Source organism: Mus musculus, chromosome 12 (genome assembly GCF_000001635.26).
Source record: "Mus musculus strain C57BL/6J chromosome 12, GRCm38.p6 C57BL/6J".
Lineage (NCBI taxonomy): Eukaryota > Metazoa > Chordata > Mammalia > Rodentia > Muridae > Mus > Mus musculus.
In genome coordinates this window covers 4,202,584-4,224,837 of record NC_000078.6, presented here as the reverse complement: position 1 = coordinate 4,224,837, position 22,254 = coordinate 4,202,584, and the positions used below count along the sequence as shown (strand labels likewise).

General features: G+C 47.2%; 2 protein-coding genes across 16 annotated transcripts in view; one reads left to right on the top strand and one right to left on the bottom strand.

Annotated features, from left to right (window-relative positions):
* Cenpo (centromere protein O) overlaps positions 1 to 22,254 on the top strand; it is a 38,858-nt gene that overhangs the window by 9,418 nt on the left and 7,186 nt on the right. For 3 of the 9 annotated variants that reach the window (XM_006515152.4, XM_030246807.1, XM_011243884.3), the window contains exons 4-5: positions 7,516 to 7,630; positions 8,060 to 8,319. In XM_006515152.4, coding sequence (XP_006515215.1) covers positions 7,516 to 7,630; positions 8,060 to 8,319 — 375 coding nt within the window. Of the gene's footprint in view, positions 1 to 7,515; positions 7,631 to 8,059; positions 8,320 to 9,407; positions 9,580 to 10,207; positions 11,359 to 21,428; positions 22,158 to 22,254 lie in introns of those variants that run through there. The other 6 variants (XR_872422.3, XR_381196.4, NM_001361641.1 and 3 more) reach the window with 4 other exon arrangements.
* The window catches only part of Adcy3 (adenylate cyclase 3), an 80,410-nt gene continuing 69,468 nt past the window's right edge, over positions 11,313 to 22,254 (bottom strand). For 3 of the 7 annotated variants that reach the window (XM_006514933.3, XM_006514934.4, XM_006514935.4), the window contains exons 12-22: positions 21,237 to 21,324; positions 20,000 to 20,116; positions 18,214 to 18,473; positions 17,860 to 17,925; positions 16,177 to 16,261; positions 15,375 to 15,533; positions 14,498 to 14,644; positions 13,947 to 14,066; positions 13,233 to 13,356; positions 12,635 to 12,759; positions 11,486 to 12,233 (exon numbers count right to left, since the gene is read on the bottom strand). In XM_006514933.3, coding sequence (XP_006514996.1) covers positions 12,051 to 12,233; positions 12,635 to 12,759; positions 13,233 to 13,356; positions 13,947 to 14,066; positions 14,498 to 14,644; positions 15,375 to 15,533; positions 16,177 to 16,261; positions 17,860 to 17,925; positions 18,214 to 18,473; positions 20,000 to 20,116; positions 21,237 to 21,324 — 1,474 coding nt within the window. In that variant the 3' untranslated portion in view covers positions 11,486 to 12,050. Of the gene's footprint in view, positions 12,234 to 12,634; positions 12,760 to 13,232; positions 13,357 to 13,946; positions 14,067 to 14,497; positions 14,645 to 15,374; positions 15,534 to 16,176; positions 16,262 to 17,859; positions 17,926 to 18,213; positions 18,474 to 19,999; positions 20,117 to 21,236; positions 21,325 to 22,254 lie in introns of all 7 variants that reach the window. The other 4 variants (NM_001159537.1, NM_001159536.1, XM_006514932.3 and 1 more) reach the window with 3 other exon arrangements.

The window sequence follows — 22,254 nt, the reverse complement described above, 5'->3', positions numbered from 1 at the left end:
AGGAAAGAAATGGGTCCCAAGAGCAGGCAATAGAGTTAGAAACAACTCCCACTTCCACTGTTAGGAGTTCCACAAAAACATGAAGTTACAGAACTATAACAGGTATGCAGAAGGCCTAGGTCAGACCCACACAGGCTCCATGGTATATGTTTCAGTCTCTATGAGCCCTGGTTAGTTGACTCTGTGGGCAATGTTTTTGTGGTATCCTTGACCCTTCTAGCTCCTACAATCCTTTGTTCCTCCTCTTCCATAGGATACCCAGTCCACCTAATATTTGGCTGTGGGTCTCTGCATCTCCTCCTATGAGTTGCTAGATGAAGGTTCTCTGATGACAATGCTAGCCTCCAATCTACGAGTATAGCAGAATATCATTAGAAATCATTTTGTTGAGGTTGTTTGTTTGCCATTTGTGTTTGGTTCTGTCCTCGGTCTCTGGGCTATCCAGACTTTGGTTCCTGGACTTCTAGGTAATGTCAAGTGTGGCTCCCTCTTATGGCATGAGCCAAGCTGTACCCGTCATTGGTTGGCCACAGTTTCTGTGCCACCTTTACCCCAGCACATCTTGTAGGCAGGATAAATTGTAGGTAGAAGGTTTTGTAGCCGAGTTGGTGCCCTAGTGTCTCCACTGGAAGTCTTACCTGGTTACAGAAGATGTTCGGTTCAGGTTCTGTATCCCCCATTGTTAGGATTCTTTGTTAAGGTCACTCTCATAGATCCCTGGAAGTTTCCATTGCACTAGGTTTCTACCTTGAGCCCAAAATGCGCTCCCCCCCCCCCAATCAAAGTTGTCTCTCCCAGTACTCTCTCCCTTCATCCCCCCCAAGATAGTTTATATTATTTGTGGCTATTGTGAAAGGTATTTCTCTGACTTCTTTCTCAGCCCATTTGTTATGTGTATATAGGACGGCTACTGATTTTTGAGTTAATCGTGTATCCAGCCAACTGGTAGGATTTGGGGGGTTACTTACATATACTATCACATCATGTGCAAATTTCGGTACTTTGACTTCTTCCTTTCCAATTTGTACCCCTTGGTCTCCTTTAGTTGTCTTCCTGCTCTAGCTAGAACATCAAGTACTATATTGAATAGATGATGTAGAGAGTGGACAACCTTGTCTTGTTCCTGATTTTAGTGAAACGGCTTTTAGTTTCTCTCCACTTAATTTGATGTTAACTATAGGCGTGCTGTGTGTTGCCTTTATTGTGTTTAGGTATGTGCCTTGTATCCCTGGTCTCTCCAAGACTTATCATGAAAGGGTGTTGGATGTCAAAAGCTTTCTCAGCATCTAATGAGATGCCTGTGGGTTTTTTCCTTTCAGTTTATTTACACGGTGGATTACAGTGACAGGTTTTTGTATGTTGAACCATCCCTACATCTTTGGAATGAAGCTGCTTGATCATGGTAGACAATCTTTTTGATGTGTTCTTGGATTCAGTTTACAAGTATTTTATTGAGTATTTTTGCATCAGTGTTCATGAGGGAAAATGGTCTGTAATTTCCTTTGAGTCTGTGTGTGGTTTGGGTTTCAGAATAACTAACAGGCCTTATAAAATGGATGTGGCAATGTTCCTTCTGTTTCTAGTTTGAGAAGTATTGGTATTATGTCTTCTTTGAAAGTCTGGTAGAATTCTGTGCTAAAACTATCAGACCTTGGGTTTTTGGTTGTTTGTTTTTGGTTGGGAGACTTTTAATGACTGCTTCTATTTCCTTAGGGGCTATAGTTCTATTTATATTGTTTACTGATCTTGATTTAACTTTGGTAAGTGGTATCTACCAAGAAAATTGTTCATTTCTTTTAGGTTTTCCAACTTATAGAGTAGAGTGGTAGCTATGGTCCACCAGGGAGTCTCCAACAGAGGTGGAGGCTAGACTGCCTGGCAGTTAGCCTGGTCTTTGGTCCAGCAGAGGTTCTCTGTTCTGACTGGCATATCCTGTGCCTGTTCACTGATAGGGCTGACCCTAAGCAGCAGTTATCTGCCCATGGAATAGGGACTTGGCAGTGGGAAGGCGGGAAGGGATGACTTGGTTCTTTGGCATCTGAACGGAGGATGTAGAAGAGTTCTGAGTAGACCTCTTACTGTTCTGACGGGCATGGTCTGTGCCTGAGCCTAGATGTCTACCTCACCTTTTCTTTTTTCTTTTGTTTGTTTGTTTCAAGACAGGGTTTTTCTTTGTAGCCCTGGCTGTCCTGGAACTCACTCAGAAGACCATGCTGGCCTCAAACTCAGAGACCTACCTGCCTCTGCATCAAGAGTGCTGGGATTAAAGGCAAGTTCTACTACCCCCCACTTGGCTAATCACTTTTTCTTAATTTTTTTTTATGTTTTTGCTAGCTTCTAATTATTGTACATAAAGAATTTCATTACATTTCACACATGTAATGTTACTCCATCCCTTTTCCCAACTTGTCCCCCTTCTCCTTCCACGGTTTTTTGTTTTGTTTTTTAAGGTAGTGACCCAGTGGTTTTCATCGGGTTGCTTAGAAGGGTTTCCTTACAGGAGGAGTCTGAGCACCTTACCAGGGTCTACGTTCTCTCAGTCATTGTGAATAATCCTTAGGAGGGTTAGGAACCCGTGAGCCCTTTTCCTTCCATTATATGATAGTTCTTTTCTTTTTTGAGACATAGCACTAACTATCCTGGAACGCACTATGTAGACCAGACTTGGCCTCAAACTCACAGAAAGGCACCTGCTTCTGTCCCCTGAGTGCTGGAATTAAAGGTCTGCCCCACCATGGATGGCTTGTTTCTTTTTGGTATGTGTATTAGTTAGTTTCTGTTATGACACACTATGACCAAAACATGTGTATTAGTTAGTTTCTGTTATGACACACCATGACCAAAACATGTGTATTAGTTAGTTTCTGCTGTGACACACCATGACCAAAACATGTGTATTAGTTAGTTTTTGCTATGACACACCATGACCAAAACATGTGTATTAGTTAGTTCCTGCTATGACACACCATGACCAAAACATGTGTACTAGTTAGTTCCTGTTATGACACACCATGATCAAAACATGTGTATTAGTTAGTTTCTGCTATGACACACTATGACCAAAACATGTGTACTAGTTAGCTCCTGTTATGACACACCATGACCAAAACATGTGTACTAGTTAGTTCCTGCTATGACACACCATGGCCAAAACATGTGTACTAGTTAGTTTCTGTTATGACACACCATGCCCAAAACATGTGTACTAGTTAGTTCCTGCTATGACACACCATGGCCAAAACATGTGTACTAGTTAGTTCCTGCTATGACACACCATGACCAAAACATGTGTACTAGTTAGTTCCTGCTATGACACACCATGGCCAAAACATGTGTACTAGTTAGTTCCTGCTATGACACACCATGACCAAAACATGTGTACTAGTTAGTTCCTGCTATGACACACCATGACCAAAACATGTGTACTAGTTAGTTCCTGCTATGACACACCATGGCCAAAACATGTGTACTAGTTAGTTCCTTATGACACACCATGGCCAAAACATGTGTACTAGTTAGTTCCTGTTATGACACACCATGACCAAAACATGTGTACTAGTTAGTTCCTGCTATGACACACCATGGCCAAAACGTGTACTAGTTAGTTCCTGCTATGACACACCATGGCCAAAACATGTGTACTAGTTAGTTCCTGCTATGACACACCATGACCAAAACATGTGTACTAGTTAGTTCCTGCTATGACACACCATGGCCAAAACATGTGTACTAGTTAGTTCCTGCTATGACACACCATGACCAAAACATGTGTACTAATTAGTTCCTGCTATGACACACCATGGCCAAAACATGTGTACTAGTTAGTTCCTGCTATGACACACCATGGCCAAAACATGTGTACTAGTTAGTTCCTGCTATGACACACCATGACCAAAACATGTGTACTAGTTAGTTCCTGCTATGACACACCATGGCCAAAACATGTGTACTAGTTAGTTCCTGCTATGACACACCATGGCCAAAACATGTGTACTAGTTAGTTCCTGCTATGACACACCATGGCCAAAACATGTGTACTAGTTAGTTCCTGCTATGACACACCATGGCCAAAACATGTGTACTAGTTAGTTCCTTATGACACACCATGGCCAAAACATGTGTACTAATTAGTTCCTGCTATGACACACCATGGCCAAAACATGTGTACTAGTTAGTTCCTGCTATGACACACCATGGCCAAAACATGTGTACTAGTTAGTTCCTGTTATGACACACTATGACCAAAACATGTGTACTAGTTAGTTCCTGCTATGACACACCATGGCCAAAACATGTGTACTAGTTATTTCCTGCTATGACACACCATGGCCAAAACATGTGTACTAGTTAGTTCCTGTTATGACACACCATGACCAAAACATGTGTACTAGTTAGTTCCTGTTATGACACACCATGACCAAAACATGTGTACTAGTTAGTTCCTGCTATGACACACCATGACCAAAACATGTGTACTAATTAGTTCCTGCTATGACACACCATGGCCAAAACATGTGTACTAGTTAGTTCCTGCTATGACACACCATGGCCAAAACATGTGTACTAGTTAGTTCCTGCTATGACACACCATGACCAAAACATGTGTACTAGTTAGTTCCTGCTATGACACACCATGGCCAAAACATGTGTACTAGTTAGTTCCTGCTATGACACACCATGGCCAAAACATGTGTACTAGTTAGTTCCTGCTATGACACACCATGACCAAAACATGTGTACTAGTTAGTTCCTGCTATGACACACCATGGCCAAAACATGTGTACTAGTTAGTTCCTTATGACACACCATGGCCAAAACATGTGTACTAATTAGTTCCTGCTATGACACACCATGGCCAAAACATGTGTACTAGTTAGTTCCTGCTATGACACACCATGGCCAAAACATGTGTACTAGTTAGTTCCTGTTATGACACACTATGACCAAAACATGTGTACTAGTTAGTTCCTGCTATGACACACCATGGCCAAAACATGTGTACTAGTTAGTTCCTTATGACACACCATGGCCAAAACATGTGTACTAGTTAGTTCCTGCTATGACACACCATGGCCAAAACATGTGTACTAGTTAGTTCCTGCTATGACACACCATGGCCAAAACATGTGTACTAGTTAGTTCCTTATGACACACCATGGCCAAAACATGTGTACTAGTTAGTTCCTGCTATGACACACCATGGCCAAAACATGTGTACTAATTAGTTCCTGCTATGACACACCATGGCCAAAACATGTGTACTAGTTAGTTCCTGCTATGACACACCATGGCCAAAACATGTGTACTAGTTAGTTCCTGTTATGACACACTATGACCAAAACATGTGTACTAGTTAGTTCCTGCTATGACACACCATGGCCAAAACATGTGTACTAGTTAGTTCCTGCTATGACACACCATGGCCAAAACATGTGTACTAGTTAGTTCCTGTTATGACACACCATGACCAAAACATGTGTACTAGTTAGTTCCTTATGACACACCATGGCCAAAACAGACTTGGGGTGGAGGGGAAGATTATCTCTTCCAGCTTTGCATTTATGATGAGGGAAATCAAGGCAGGCACTGAAGCACATGGAGGACCTGCTTACTGGCTTGCCCACCATACTTGCGTAGTCTGCTTGTCCTACAGCCCAGGATAACTTGCTCTCAGGAGTTGTGGGCTAGGCACTGCCCACAGTGGCTAAGCCCTCTCATGTCAATCATTAATCAAGAAATGTCCCCACAGACTTGCCTCCAGTCAGTCTGATGGGGGCATTCTCTCAATTAAGGTTCCCTGTAGCTGGATTTTCCCTGCCCAATTACTTTAAATATTAATACAACAAGAAGCCTGTGATTGGATGGGAAAAGGGAGGCAGAGCTAAGAGTTGCAGAGACAGGGATCAACACAAGAGAAGGGAGGAGGAAGATGGAGGATGAGCCATAGATAGCTATAATATCATATGGTGATAGAATAATTGGGATAATTTGTCTAATCTAGGTGGGCACCTTCTATCATTATCAATTGACTTTGAAATTATTGTGTAGGGAATCTCGTGAATTGAGAATTTATTGATATATAAATCTGACTGCTTAATTATAAACTTCTAGAGTTTTAATTTTACCAGGTTACTGGGAATTGTGACAGCTAACCACAGGGTGGGCGGTCATTGCATGGGGCTGGCGTGGCAATGACCCACCAAGGGAACTTAGCAAGTCAGGTGGAGACGTCTGGGGAGCTCCAGGCCAGAGAGTCAGCCGAGATGAGAACACCCAGCTGGAACCTGCTGTCCTTTTTATTATCTCCCGCAACAGTTCCCCTTTCAGATGACTCTAGAACAATGGTTCTAAGCCTTCCTAATGCCGCCACCCTTTAATACAGTTCTGCATGCTCTCGTGACCCCCAACCACACCCATAAAATGGTTTTTGTTGCTGCTTCATAGCTGTTATTACAAATCATAATGTAAATGTCTGTATTTCTGATGGACCCTGTGAAAGGGTCGTTCAACTCCAAAGTGGTCTGGACCCGCAGGCTGAGCACCACTGCTGGCTTATGTCAGTTGGCAGCAAGTTAATCAGGCCCCATGCTCGCTGTTGAGTGTGAGAGCATGGATGGCTGCTTCTGAGCCACTGTCCTCCTCCAGAGACCTCAGTTTTGTTTCTTCAGGCAGGCAGTTAGCATATAGCTGCTTGAGAGGTCTAGGGTGCGGCCCTTCTACAGTCACAGGTTTGGAAGTGTTGAGGACAGGTCTACCCACTGCTTTTATAACCATCAGTGGTTTCTTTTATGTCATTTCTTAGACATAGCCACACACGTGCAGTTCTGGACTTGGCAAGTGTTAGATTGTATGCAGACGTGGGCTCCCTTTCTTGTGAGATCTTGGCCGTTGTGGTAGCAGGGGTCTTCAGCTTTTATCTCCTTGAAAGTAGGCCTTGGAGTGCAGCAGATGAGAGAGTGCTCTGAAGGAGAGGAGAACTTCAGGACAGCGGGCTTCATCAAAAGCTTTTCTTTCTTTCTCTTCTCAGTCTTGTTTGGATTTTCTCTAATGCCTTCAGATCATTTTCTGTTTGCTTATTTCATTGGGTAGTTCAGCCAGCTCACACTTATCCTCTGAAGAAAAGGTGGCCTGGTAGTGTCTGCTGGGCTAGAGCTGCAAGTTCAAGTCTGGGGAGTCCCGGCTCACAAAGCCCTACAGTCTGGCTGAGAACAGCTTCTCTGGCTTTAGCTCTCCACATCCTGTGCTGCCTGGACTCCCTTCTCACCTTTTCTTGTTCTCTATAGTCTTCTCTGGTGCCATCAAACCTGGTTTATTAGCTAGCAGTTTCTGCTCCCAATTCCTCACAGTATGGCCTACATCCTCTCTGTGCATCCATCCTGTGAGGCTGTGGTCACACAAAGACCAATTTCTGATGCAGAATATACAGAATAAACTGTTTATTGTTACTGAGTCAGACGGTGGCAGACTTTGTGGTACCTCTGATGTAACCAGTCAGATTTGCTACCTATCTTGTAGGTTAAAGAACCTCCTGCCAAAGAAGACCCAAGCAGAACCGTGATCAGTGAACAGGAAGTTCTGGAAAGGGAGTGGAGAAATGTGGACGCCATTCTGGAGGCATATCGCTTTACGGGTAGGACTTAGTTCTGATCTGCTTGGTTCTGAGTTAGTTGGCTAGCTGTATTATCGGTGCTAGACTTGGTTTCTCAGGACTTGCGTGCACACACTACCACGCATACACAAGCTGGCGTGCTGGTTTGTTGGCGGCTGGCTGGAACCATTCTCTTCACGGTCGCTTGCTAGACCCTCTGCTAGAACTTTCTTTACTGCTTGCCTAAGTTATAGTCGTGGTTAGAGTTTGAACTTCCAATCTCTGTTTTACCATAAATAGTAATTTGTTCATCGATGCCATAGAGAACTGTGGGGAAAACTGGGAACTCACATGAACTGTAACTTAGGGACTAAAAAGCAGCAGCCTTTGTTCACACTGTGTCTGTATGCTCAGATGGCAACCCGCGACCTTTGTCTGACATTTGAGAGGTGTTGCTCACTGTTTGCCCAGGGCTCAGCGGGAAGTTGACCAGTCGTGGCGTCTGCATGTGCATCAGCACAGCCTTTGAGGGGAACCTACTAGATTCCTACTTTGTGGACCTCGTCATAGAGAAACCACTCCGGATTCATCACCATTCCGTCCCAGTCTTCATCCCTCTGGAAAAGATAGCCGCAGCACACCTACAGACTGATGTTCAGCGCTTCCTGTTTAGACTCTGGGAATACCTAAATGCCTACGCGGGGAGGAAGTACCAGGCAGACCAACTTGAGGTATTTGTGTAGGGATTTCTGTGTCTAATTTTATTGCCCATGACAGACTTCAAAGGAAGACAAAGGAACAAGCTTTCTTAAAGAAGAAAGCTCATTTATTCTTGATAGAGTTCTCTAATCCTAGCTGTATATGTTGCCCAGGGTGGTCTGGCACTTGAGCCAATATACCTGCCCCTGCCTCCTAAATGCTGGGGTTACAAGCGGGTGCCAACATAGCTGGTTTTACCTTTACTATATTGACTATTGGCAAGGTTGGAGATTGGAGGCCCTGTGCATGCTGGCAGAGCACTCTGCCAGTAAGCTACAGCCCCAAGCCTGAGGCGAAGTCTGTCCATCCCCTTTTCTTCACTCTGGTTGGCTGGTTGGTTGGTTGGTTGGCTAGCCGGTTTGAAATAGGTGTTCACTCTGTAGCGCATGCTTGCCTGGACCTTACTGTGACGTCCCAGCCACTCTCAGAGCAGTCTTCCTGCCTTGGCACCAGGGGTAGTTATAGGCATGTGTCACCACCTCTGGCTTGTCCACTCGCTGTCTAGTACTTGTTTCTTACCTACGAGTGACTTCCCACCCTTTTGCAACTCTGAGTGATGCTGTAGAGTGGGCCCTGGGGACAGGACCCCAGTCCTAATGGCAACCCTCACTTTATCACCATATGGGCAGTTTCCACGATGTTAATCGAGCGGGGATTTTGCACTCCGATGTTATATGCACAGTGCTGTGATGAACGTAGTGCAGGTGCCATTACCACAGAGGACTGGGTGGGTCTCCTGAATTCTGGCCTGTCTTCTGAGGTTGGAAACCCAAAAGTAAATACAAAGGAATGAATGACCTGAGCTGAGCAGTTCCACCTCTATCCAGGTATCAGTTAAACAAAATGTCTTTCCACACAAGATAATCTTGGGGAAACTTGGCAGAAATGGTATCTCCCTCGACCGGCTCCCTGATCATCCACTGGCAAGTGCTTCCTGCCAGACTCTTGGTGACCTTTGTTTCATTGAGACAAAGTGTTGTGTGTGGTCAGGCTGGAGAGGTCCCCGTACCGCACAGTACCTCTGGTGCAGTAATTGCCCTCTCCATCCTCCCCCTGGTAGAGTGACTTCTGCGATGTCCTCACGGGACCTTTGCAGAGAAACGCCCTGTGCAACTTGCTGTCGTTCACCTATAAAGTGGAACAGAGATGCCAGACCTTCTCCTTCAGTGCCAGGTTGCTGTATGAGGACCCCACAGCAGCTCTTCCCACGAATGTCACTGTGACAAGGCCAGGTATGAGGAACAATGCCTCACTGAAGAAATGGCATGTTCTGGTTCAAGCAAATGGAGATAACATCAAGTAGAGCACTTGGAGCCCCTCTGTTCACATACTAGAAAGTCACCAATTTCTACAGTCTCCAGTTTTTTCCTCTTTGTAAACGCTAAGTACCCTATCCCTTTCCTTTCCCAGATTGGCCAGAATGCTTTCATCTTACAGTTAATTTTCACAGCCATGTGCTCCCCAACCCCAAGATAGAAAACTAAGGCAGAGCCCTAGGACTGTCTGTGATGAAGTTAGCATCTTAGCCCTCTCGGGTATTTTCTGTAGGTAGCAGTTTGTCAGGGCTGGCCAGGAGACTTTGGTTTCCTCTTACCTAGAGGTACCATAATAATCTGACATGGGCAGTAATGGGGGAGTGGGGAGGCAGTATTCTGACGATGCCACAACTTGCATACCCACAGGTTTTAAATTGTTCTAGTCTCTGTATTTTTCTAAGTTCCTCCTCTCAGAATTGTTCTGGCGAGGCATCTTCTCTAGAGCTACAGACAAAAAAATAAGTCACGTGGGTCCAGGAGAGTGGCAGTCTGGGTTCTGACCCCCTGGTCGGATTAATGGGCTTGACAGAATCTCTTTCTTTAGGTGTGGAGGCATCATCCCCTCCTTGGGAAGAGCACAGAGCATCCCATCAGATGCTCTTCCGTACCAAGCCCCTGCACAAGGTGTTTGCTTCATTTTCCAAAGAAACCGAAAAGCTGCATTTGAACCTGGTCTCCTGAAAAACTGTTTCTCTATTTGGGGGACAGCAGAAATGAACACACTTGTGCTGCCTCCAGTTCAGGACCAGTCAGCAAAAGCTGTTGGGAGAGTGCTTGCCTGGATGCCACCATGAGAACAGATACCCACGTCATGGGAATGACAGGGAGCTTGCGTGTACACATAGACAAGTCCGTATCTGTAGGCACTGGGCAGTTGGAACAGTTCTCCAAAGTGGCCGCTTGTTCACTGTTCACTCAGCCCAGTGCTCCAGAATATCTCTTCCTCCTGTAAGCACCAGTGCTGACTTGGTTGTATGCATATGTTCTTGCTGGAATCAGCTAGAATGGGGGTAACTGAAGACCTTTTGTAAGCATCTCTAGCTTTCCTGGAAGCTATAAATCCATGATAGGGCTTGTGGTTAAGAAGGGAATTTTTTAGTCTTGGGTTTGGAGCAGCATGTGCTGGGCCACTATTTGGTGAGAGACAGTATTTTTATACTTGGGGGTTCTATGTATTTAATGTTTCCTAAAACAGTTGGGCAGAGAACAGCATGCGTAAAGTCCTTTTAAGGAAACACTGTTGGAAATCTACACATAGATCAGGGGACGCTCCTCTGTCATGGCTGTCCTCTTCCCATTTCCTAGAGACTGTTAATGTACCTTTTCTCTTTCACCACGGCTCTGTGCTGTGCAGTGTGTGTTGTTCCTCGGCTTAGGGCTTCTTGACATCTTAGGCCTGCCTGCTGGTCATGCCCTCTCATTACAACGCCTGCGCTCTCTGCTAGTTAGTCCCAGATAGGATCTTTACTCCACAGGCCCAGCGTTTGGGCTTCACTCTAACTTAGCTGCTTCCTAGAAATCTCCATGTGTCGGAGCTCCAGCAAACTCCAGGAAGAATGCATGGAACGTAAGCCATGGGTCCCCTAACAGGTTTGGAATAAAAGGTTCATGGTCTGTGTCACAGTAACAGAATTGCCACAACAGTCTCATCAAGTTGAGTAAAGCTTTTAATAAAACAGTCCTGTTCTTTATCAACACCTGCAGATTCTTTGTTAAAGCAGTAGCAAAGGCGACTGTAGCAAGAGCTCAGAAGACAAGGCAATATTGGAAAGTTGTTTTTTGAACAGGTTAAAAATATAAATGTAGAAGATCTGTTTATATATTTTTCTTTCAGAAATAACCCCCCTTCCCAACCAGGTGAAAGGAAATATTGCACTTTCTGCTCTCGTGACTAAGGTGACACGGGTTCCAGAAGAACCTTTCAAGATTATCAGGAACAGTGGGTGGGGTAAGGGCCATTGACCTAACCAGACAGGAAGGAGCAGCCGGGTGCAGAGCCTCCTCAGCCCTGAGCCCAACCGGAGCTCCCCGCCCCCAGCACAGGCAGCTTCGTTCCGCCTCGGCTGGCATCCTGCTCACAGTGGCCATGGCCTCTCTAGGGGTGAAGGGCTGAGCTGGAACAAAGGCTCTGGAAAGGCTGCTCCAGTACTATGCCTAAGACTCCTGCTTTGGGGAAGCTACAGGCTCACTGAGGAGTAGGAATAGCCACCCTCAGAGCTCACATCCACACAGGAAGGCTGGAGGAAATCTGAAACCTAAAGTCTATGGAATGTGCGCTTCAATAATTGGGAACACCAGGACTTGGTCATTTGTCCTTTCCCAAAGCTTTTCACTGCTTCCAAAAAAATCCCCCTTCCTATGTGGACCACTGTGGAGCCAGAGGTCGCTCAGGGGTTGTCCACCACTTGGTGGGGCAGTGTAACAGAGGAGCCATTGGGGAAGGCAGCTGGCCTGTCCCGCCCCTTCAAGAAAAAGGTCAGAAGCTCCCCTTTGCCTTTCACAAAGATGGGACCTCGCCTCACAAAGCGGAAGCCGTACTCTCGAAGGATGACCTGCGTCTCTTCTACCACCTGTACATGGAGAACAGAGACAAAGTTAGAGAAGAGGAAGCCAAGATGGTGGGGTAGAAGCTCAGTAGCAGTATGTAGATACAGCCCCACATAAGGGAGACCCACAGGCAGTCACTTAAGCAGCAGACTACCATTTCATGGCACTGATACAGGTTCAAGACAGTTTAGTTGTTAACTCTACCGAACGGAGGCCGTTTCCACCCAAACCTGAATCTTAAATGTTTTGAGTGAATCAAAGCCTTAGAGGCCTCAGTCCATGTTTCCTTGGCCCTGTGGCACTGCCAACACTGACCTAATGCCCACAGGCAGGAGCCAGTAATATATGGCAAAGCACCAGGCTTCTACTTGTGTTGGACTCCCTGCATTCAAACCAACATGCTCAGTTCTAGTACTGAACATACCTGGATGTTGCCCATGACTCCTGTGGATTCCATCCTGCTGGCCACATTGACCGTATTGCCCCAGATGTCATAGTGTGGTTTCCGGGCTCCAATGACGCCAGCCAGAACCCCTCCTTTGTTCATGCCTAGAGTAGAGGAATGGAGCATGGCCACAAGCCAAGCTTGCATTAGCTTTCCACAAACTACCAATTTCTCTCTCACAGACGATCATCTAACCCCCGCCCACAAGGCTGCTAATAGGAACACCTGTGTCCCTTGGTAAAAATTCCTTCACAACTGTCTCTCAGGACTATAGTGGCCAGCTTCAATGTAACCTTCCTAATACTTCAAACTCCTGTAAATTTGCCCAGTAGTGAGGCCACTCCTCATATGAGTAGCTGGCACAAACCTTGGGGGAGGCAGGTGCGGAAGGGAGTCTGAACTGCCATTGGGAACAGTAGGGATGGGTTTATCTTTGTACTACTCCATTACTGTACATTCTACACATGAACAATCTCCAAGAGGGCAGAACTAAAGGTCCTCTGGCTCCCCTACCAATCTGCCTTTGCTTTTTAAGCCTCTGTTCTGCTGAGGCCCCCAGTGCTAGTGGTGCCTTTACCTATGCGCAACATGAAGTTGTTGAATGACTGGTTGTTGATGTTTGTGAGCGTGTCCTTCATGGCTAATGCAAAGTCAGCCAGGTCAGCCAGGTGCTGCCAGCGCTCCTTGTCTGACTTCTCCTCCTGTGTGAAAGCATGTTGACACTGTCAGAACCAACAGGCCACGACCATAACAACTAGGCAAGTGGCAAGTACGGACGCAAGGTGGCAGGCTGCTAAGGAGGGCCAGCATGTCACCACTGCAGAATTCCCTCCCACATCTGTTTAGGGGAAGGAGGCCCTGTCTCAGCTGCATCCTGTGTGCCACGTGACTGGTCACAAGGCAGAGCTCTCGTTGCTCTGTTTGAGTCTGGTCCTGCGTGGTTCCTCAAGGCTGTAAGCACTTAGTGAACACCTTCCGCTTGCTTGACTCAGCCTCAGTTCAGGAAGTTCCCATGTAAAGGAAGACTAGATGATGCTTCAAGAACCGTGCTTGCTCGTGATTCTCCATCAGGGAATCACACAGCAGGCTCCATGGGTCCACCCGAGCTCAGCAAAAAGACCAGGCAGCAGCAGCAGGGAGACTCCACCGATCCAGAACTGATACAGTTCTTAAACCCTGGGGGCATGGCCCATCGGAATGAGCCCTTTGCACAAGAATCTTCATTAACTTCATCTGATTCTCATTTCCCATGGTCTGCGGGCACGGGCTGCCTCTCTAGTTACTGGGTTACCTTGCTGGAGCTTGTAAAGCCATTGGTGTTGACATCTGGTGTGACTCCTGAAGCTGCCATATAGGTGCTGCCAATAGTTTTGATCTTGGTGATGACCCGGAATTTGGGATTGTCCAGGAGCTGAGGACAGAATTAGAACAACTAAGGAAGAGGAGCGAATGCACTATCAAGTTTGCCCGTTTCTAAGGCCCAACAATGTATCTGAGAGACACTCTCCTATACTGCCTTTGTTCATTCCCTGCTACCTGGGCATGTGAGCCTCAGCCTCAGTTACCATAAACTTAAGTTAAATGGCTAGTTTCCTTAGGTGGTGGAAGTCCTAAGAAAAAGTATGTAGTCAATGTTTAATAGGGGCTTGAGGTAGGAGAGAGGACAATCCTTAGCCCCATGAACTTGCCAGGGTCACCCCAGGATTCTGCCTCAGCCCTCAGACTCGTGAGTTCTAGATGGCCGCAGAAGCCCAGTTACTGTAAAAGACTCACGTGGGAAATGTATAGAACTTGTCTGAGATGTGATACAAAAGGAGCTAGCTCTGACAGGAGGACACTCACAGAGTCAAAATCAGAGATGATCTCATTGAGGAAGCGTAGACACTCGATGCCGCCGTTGTTGATGCTCTCCTCAGTGTAGAAGTCAGCAAAGTTGGGCAAGGAGGCAAACATGACTCCAATCTCGTCATAAGACTGGCTGTACAGCTCCTAAAAAGAGGCAAGGTCAGCCTGGGATACTGCTGTGCAAACGGGAGGACCAGGGTTGAGTGCATGGGGAGTAGAAGCCAGCTGGCTAGTCACACTAACAGAGAGCCACAGGTTCTGCAAGAGACACTCCTTCCACATATTGGGACAAGCAGTAAAGAACCTTCAGCCTCCATGTGAACACATGCATACACGCGTGCATACACCTCACAGAGAAGGTCCAAGCACTCGAGAGATGGCTGCCTGGTAGGATGGTGAACTACGGGAGCTTCGGTTGGCCTCACAGGATGTGTGTACTCAACTGTTTGAACTCAACTTTGAATGGTTAGAATGAGAAGCACTCCTCCATGGCCCCTGCATCTGTCCCTGTCCTGCCTGCCTTTGGTGATGGACTGCCTGCCTGGAAGTGTAAGATGAAATAAACCCTTCCTCCCCAAGTTGCTTATGGCCACGGTGTTTCATCCCAATAACAGAAACCTCTCCAGGGAAGGTGAGTGGGGTGGTCAGCCACCTTGGTTTGAGAAGGTGTTATTGGCAGGAGGGGCACTCTGGTTCTGTAGGGGGTCCCGAGATGCAGCATACCAGCAATATTGTGTAGCAGAGACCCTGGGAATATCTCTTGGTTTGTTTCTGGTTATGTCCAGCCATACTTGGACTTCCAATCCCAGTTTTAAAGGGACCTTGACTCAGTGCTCCTCAGAGAAAGAATAAGCTCCACATGACATCCTCTTACCTCATCTCTCTTCTTGGACCCCAGAAAATGGCGTGCAACATGCTCAGGCAACATGTTGGTGACCAAGGCCTCGTTCCATCGGCGCATCTCGTAGACACGTTCTTTCTGGTCATGGACCTCAATCTTCCACAAGAACAGTGTTCGGGCCAGTTTTTCCACCTACAACATAGGTCAGGTGAGCTGTGTGCTCTAAAGCCATCCAGTGGAAAGGTTTAGAACGGGGTATTGAATATCGTGTAGGATAACACTGGAAGGAGGCCACTAAATGACAGAAGAGCTGCAAGGAGTCACCTAATCAAAATGACATCCCACAGTTGCATTAAGGACCTGGGCCTCTTGATACAGTAGAGATCCAAGCTGGGCTGGGGCGTAGGGGTCACAAAGAGGGTTCTGCCAGAACCAGGAGGCATCCCCATCTCTAGCAGCTCCATTTATGAAGGGATCTGAGGGAGCTGTACTTTCCTGGCAAACCACTTGGGGGCATCCAAGCTAACTGTCCTTGTATGGATACTTCCTCTTTACCGAACAGAACTTCATTAGGGCCTTTCCCTTTCTCTTCTGACTCCAAGGCTAGCATTTCAGTGAACACCCCCATCACCCATACCCGGGTGAGTGCAGAGGCCTCGAGCCTGCCTAGGGTCATCCTGGAGGAGGACAGAGGAAGAAGCGGGGCACAGCAGAGCTGGTGCATCCCATGGGCCATGTTAGGTGAAGGAGCTGCTGCTTGTTAGGTGCCTGGGCTTCTGAGTTCTAGGATAGCTTGCTGGGAGGCCCTTACCACAGAAGAGGGTGTGGCACTTACGTGGCGCGAGAAGTAGTAAAAGCTCAGCATCATGACGAACATCATCACAGTCATGGAGTACTTGGAAGGCACCAGGGGCAGCCTGCTGGACAGACGGGAGGGACCGTGAAGTGCGCCTTTGCCCCCCTCCAGCTGTGCTATTCACAATCAATCAATCGATCACGGTGGGGGGGGCTTCAGAAGCTTCCCCACCTCAGTTCCTCTCCTAGTCCCCCCCCCCCCCCTCCGCAGCATGTGACTAGGCTTGGACTTGGAATCAACAGCAGCCCTAGCTCCCCTGGCTACAGGCCATTCACACTAACCTGTTCCTCAGATGCTTAGCATCTGACACATCCAAGATATAGGATCTAAGATATACACTGTAGGATTTTGAAGAAGAGACTCCCTAGCAATGGGACCAGGCTACAATCTTGCTGTGGTGCCTTTCTAACTTTAACCATAGTTTTATGTGGACTTAGAGTTAACTTCCATCACTGTATACAACTCTGCTACATGAAGAGGCCATTTTATCTGTTACCACTGATGTCCTTTGTAATATGGATGACGAGGCTACTAGAGATCTTCTCGCATGTCTACCGTGGGGTATATATGTATGTATGAACTTCTCTAAGACGTATATAGAAGTGGAGTTTCAGGGCTATTATGGGTTTTAGAGTTTTGTTTGCGATAGGATCTCATGTGTCCCAGGCTGGCCTTGAACGGTTGCCCTCCTGCCTCCATTTCCAGTTTATGCCGTTTGGGGAGCCCCAGGCTTTTTCCATGCTAAGGCAAGCATTCTACCAAATGAGCTGTATCTCCAACCCCATAGGTCTATTCCTAACCAAATCCAAATGGCTAAAACTATACCACCACCAAGAGTGTATGAGTTAACACTGACCTTAATAACAGCTTGAAATTTTTGCCACATTGGTGGGGTATAGTGACAGTTTGTTATGGCTTTAATTTGTGTTTGTGTTTTGTTTTGTTTTGTTTTGTTTTGCTTGCCTAAATGCCCTTCACTGGTGTCCATTTAAGACTCTTTTTTTTTCCCCTGAAACTCACTCTGTAGACCAGGTTAGCATCGAACTCACAAAGATCTGCCTGCCTTTGCTTCTCAAGTGCTGGGATTAAAGGTGTGTGCCACCACTGCCTAGCCATTTAGACTTATTTTATGAAGGACACATTCAAGTCTCCTGCTTTTCCTCCATTAGCACATCTTAAATAAAATAAAATAATTAAATAAAATTAAATTAAATTTAAAAACTTCACCTCAGGGTCTGCTCTAAACCTTTAGGGTACATCTTAGAGAACTTCAGTGTTCTCGGGGAAACGAGCCTAGGAGAGCTGATCTATGATGGACTCCAGAGGGGAGGGCTGACCGCCTTAATTCCAACTTAGCCCTCTTTCTTCGCTTCCCTGCCTGTGTGTATCCTGCCAGCCTGTTAACTGCAGCTGCCATCCACTCGAGTCTTTTCCGCTCTAGCCTCTGTACCCTACCTTCCACACACACAGCTCTGCTCTCAACTCTTCCGTCTCTGATGTAAGAGGAGCCCAGATGGCCAGGTCCACACTGGACACAGCCTCTACCCAGCTAATCCATGGACATACTCAACTCCTTTAACTGATGTACCTGCAAGCATGTTATAGTTGCTGCCTATGGGACGGGCTAGGAAGCAGACAAGGAGGAAACGCAGTGACTCTTACCTGTCAGTGCCATTGAGCCCAGGGGTGGCAAGTACCTGCATCTTCTCTAAGGCCACCATAGGAGAGCTGTTGAGCAGATAATAGTACATTCAGGCCACATCTGGGTGTAAGAGGCTGATACCCCAGCCAAACACTGAGGTGTCCCAAATTACTCGGTGAGATGGAAAGGGCCATTCCCAACAGGCTGTGCGCGTCTGTGAGAAAGCCCTGGATTTCCATGACTCATCATTATTTCTCTGAGGAAAGTGAGGTAGAAAGCCAGCTCAGCTCAGGCAGGTGGCCTCGAAACAGGGACAGGGTAGGGCATGTGAGAGGAAAGAAACCACGAACACGCTCAATCAGGCTTCATCTTACTCCTTTTCCTGAAAGCGCTTGTGGTCGTATTCATCAAAGACAGGACACCAGGCGTACAGGTTGAGGGCAGTCACGGCGCCTGTGACGAGCAGCATGAGCGTCAGCTTCACCATGTGGCTGACCTGCACCAGCATGATGGTGGCGATGAGCGACAGCACAGCTACGTAGTTGTAGTACTTGGGGTTCTCCATGCAGCCGCCGTCCAGCTCCATCCCAGCTGTCATGTTGTAAGGTCCCATGTAGTACTGGAGACAGCTGAGCTGGAGGCCAGGACAAGGGGAGGGGACGGGTGAAAGGGACCATCAGCGGCAGGTCAGAGGGCTCTCTCAGCGATGGCTCCCTCCGCTTTCCCCATCACACTTGCTGCAAGAGAGGCTGTGTGGCCGTTTGGAATCTCTGGGGTGACAGCTATTCTGCTACCAGGGCACCCCTACCTTCTGAGTCTGTTCATTGGTTGCACTACTGTTCACCACAGTTAACAGAAAATGTGTCCGTGAGCTAACTAAGCCTTTCTAGATAACCTGCATCTCACCTAGCTTTGGGTAACGGCTTGGCATGTAATGCCAGGGGGTGCAGGTGGATCCCTGTGCACTTGTCCCAGGTCCTTGGACCATGGGATCAGGGGCGTCATTCTGCATGGTAGACACTATGTGACCCACAGACTTCCTGTGCTCTGAGCTGTCCTTGACCAGGTAGGTGTCCAGTTACAGCCCTACAGCTTTCCACTTCTAGTACTTCCAGAGTAAGTATCTAGGCTCATTTTACTCCCGTGCATAGGTTGCTAAATTACAGCAAGTACTATACAACATTCCTAAGAGGACTTAGGAGAGTGCATTCGGTATGTCCAAATTAGTCCATATTGACTGAAGGGAAAAGTGACCTTCCCTGTCCTCTTTCCCTCACAGAGCATCTAGCTGCCCTCTCACAGAACCCTAGCTCTCCACGAACCCAGCAGAACAGAAGATGGCCTCCCCAGAGATCTCCTAGGCCCTGTGAGGCTGTGTCCCTGCCCAGCCACCTAGGAATGTAGGAGGGCTACCTGATGAAATGGGCCCACCCTCTCAGCCCAGTGGATCCCCACACAGGCTATGCTTCAGGGAACACAGCTCATGCATCCTTAGATCACAGAGACATCTCACATGTGTGCATGCATATACACAAGATGTATGTACTTTTGGGAGCTAGAACAATCTCCTGTGTCATTCCATCAGTGATATCTGCTTGTTTGATTGATTGATTGATTTTGTTTTTGAGACTAGGTCTCCCTTGGCCCAGAACAAGTCAGTAAATAAGTTTGCCAGCCAGTGAATCCCAGAGATCCTAGTGTCTCTGCTTCCCATCACTGAGACTATGAGCATTAGACCACCATGCCTGGCTTTTTTCACGCATTCTGAGGAAGGAACTCAGGTCCCAAGCTGTTTACTAACTGAGCTATCTCCCGGACACTGAAACTGCTTCAATTTTTGACTATTACTATGTGACCTAAAACAAGCAAACAAACCTTTCTGAACTTTAATCCCTATGTGTGGAGCCACAGATGATGTTGGTCCACCTAGCTGTGGACTCGGCATACTGGACCGTGGGAAGGAAGGGGCTACGAAGACCTAAGTCAACCTTGGAAGTTTCCTGAATTCCCACAGGAAGACCCTCTCCACCTAACTGGGATGTTCAGTCTCAGATTTATCTACCTGAAATATATGCTGACAGGAACGCACTGGCAAACTGACAGCATTCAGCCCCTCTCCCCTGGCTTTATGCCCCCTTCAACCAGGAAGCAAAAGCTCACCATGTCCACAACATTGGCCATAACCAGAATGAAGATGGCTAACATGGCCCAGGTGTTCCTTGCCCAGCGGGTCCGGTCAATCCAAGATGAGAAGGCCACAAGCTTCTTGGGAAATGACTAGGGGAAAAACAAAACAAACAAACAAACGTGATTTCAAGGGATTGAGCCTCCAACTGTATGTCCTGAAGATATTACTGGCCATGGCTGTATGTCCATCTGTATGTCCTGAAGATAGGACTACTCATGGCTGTATGTCCATCTGTATGTCCTGAAGATAGGACTACTCATGGCTGTATGTCCTGAAGACAGGACTACTCATGGCTGTATGTCCTGAAGATAGGACTACTCATGGCTGTATGTCCTGAAGATAGGACTACTCATGGCTGTATGTCCATCTGTATGTCCTGAAGATAGGACTACTCATGGCTGTATGTCCTGAAGACAGGACTACTCATGGCTGTATGTCCTGAAGATAGGACTACTCATGGCTGTATGTCCTGAAGATAGGACTACTCATGGCTGTATGTCCTGAAGATAGGACTACTCATGGCTGTATGTCCTAAGGATATGATTGCTCATGACTGATTGTTCCTATGCTCTGGTTCCAGAAACCAAATTGACAGGGAGAAAGTGTATAAGTGTGCAAGCCCTTGAGGTGGTATACAGCCCAAGGCCTTCAGGTCGTAGCTCCTGGCTGGGCAGACACTTCCAGAATGTGTGGGCAGCCCCAGAAGTGAGGCCAGGGCAGGGAGCAGCATTCAGGGCTAGCCACCTGCCTCGCTGCCTCCCTCTTCCTTTTCTGGATCAGTGACCTAATTTCCAGGTCACCTGGCATGTGGCCTGTTAGACTGATTTTCCTAAGACTGCTTTTCCCTTGTTATTCTGATCAAAAACTTCCTGGCACACGAGTGCCTACAGAACTCTTAATCTGGCTTTTAAGGTCTTTCACACAGTTGAAGCCACCCCATCCTCCAGTTGGCTTTGCCCTTCACTGCCTTATATGTGTGTAGTCATGTTCCACAAGACCCCATGTCACAGAAGGGATAAATGGGGAAGAGGGATGGATGGATGGATGAATGGATGGATGGATGGATGGATGGATGGATGGATGGATACCTAAATGACCCCCACAGACAAGCCTATCAGGACTTGACCAGAAGCCCAACTCCTATCATTTATACAGAGAAACACTCTAGAGACTAGAAGGTTCCAGGCACAACTGAACAATGTCTCTTACCCTGGGAAAGATGGCAGCCATCGAGCAGATGGTCAGGATCAGGAGCAGAACCTCCCCAACCACAAAGGTCACATAGTTTGTCATCAGCCTGTGGTAGAGAGAAGGTGACTGGGTGGTACAGGGGTCAGCTGAGCACAACCTTATGACTGGCAGCTTCTCTTTGACACCAAGAAACTGCTGTTTTTGTCTTAGAACAAGATGACAGGCCCTGACAGAGGAATGCCAACAAAGGGCCTGGGAATGCCACCCTCGAGCTGCTAACTGCCCACTGGGACTTTTGTGGAGGTGAGGAGGGTCATAGAGGCCCTGAAAATAGTCCAGAAATAGCCTGGGAACGGGTCCTTAGGAATGAGCATCAGCCCTCTAGCTAGGGTGAGAACAGTGCAGAGCACAGACGTGCCGAGGGCGTGAAGTGACCTCTGACCGCACAGAGCACACGGACATGACTGAGGTTTTTCCACATCCATTTCTTCCCCTCCGCTCTGAGAAATAAATCCGTCTGTTCTAGGACCTTCTCACTCCTCCACAGAGAAAGAACACTCTTGCCAAGAGCCCCCAGAAACTTAGGTTGCCAATCCAGTATCCAACTCAGGGTCACCTCTTATACCTTCTCACTTAGGGGACCTTCCGGTCTCTGGTTTTAAGACACACACCCAGGCCTTAAAGGGCTTCTCTTCCCACTCACTCACTCACTCACCTTCATGACCTCAGTGAGTCTCATGTTCCCAAGTGTGCTCTGTGTGGGTGGCACTCAGATCTGTTCCTCCAGCCAGCCTCTCCCTGAGCCCCAGACTGTAACTCAGCTACCTCCTGGGCAATGGTCACAGGCAGCTCACTCTAGACCTCTCCTGCTCTAAAGCTCTTCCTATATTCTCTACCTTGGCTGATGTGCTTTGCTCAAATAAAAAGGCTCTGGAGATGTCCTTGGCTCTGCCCTTTCATAGCCCAAAACAAACCTGCCAGTGACTCTTGCCATCTTGGTCTTCAGAATCCAGCCAATAAAACTCAAGAGTCCATC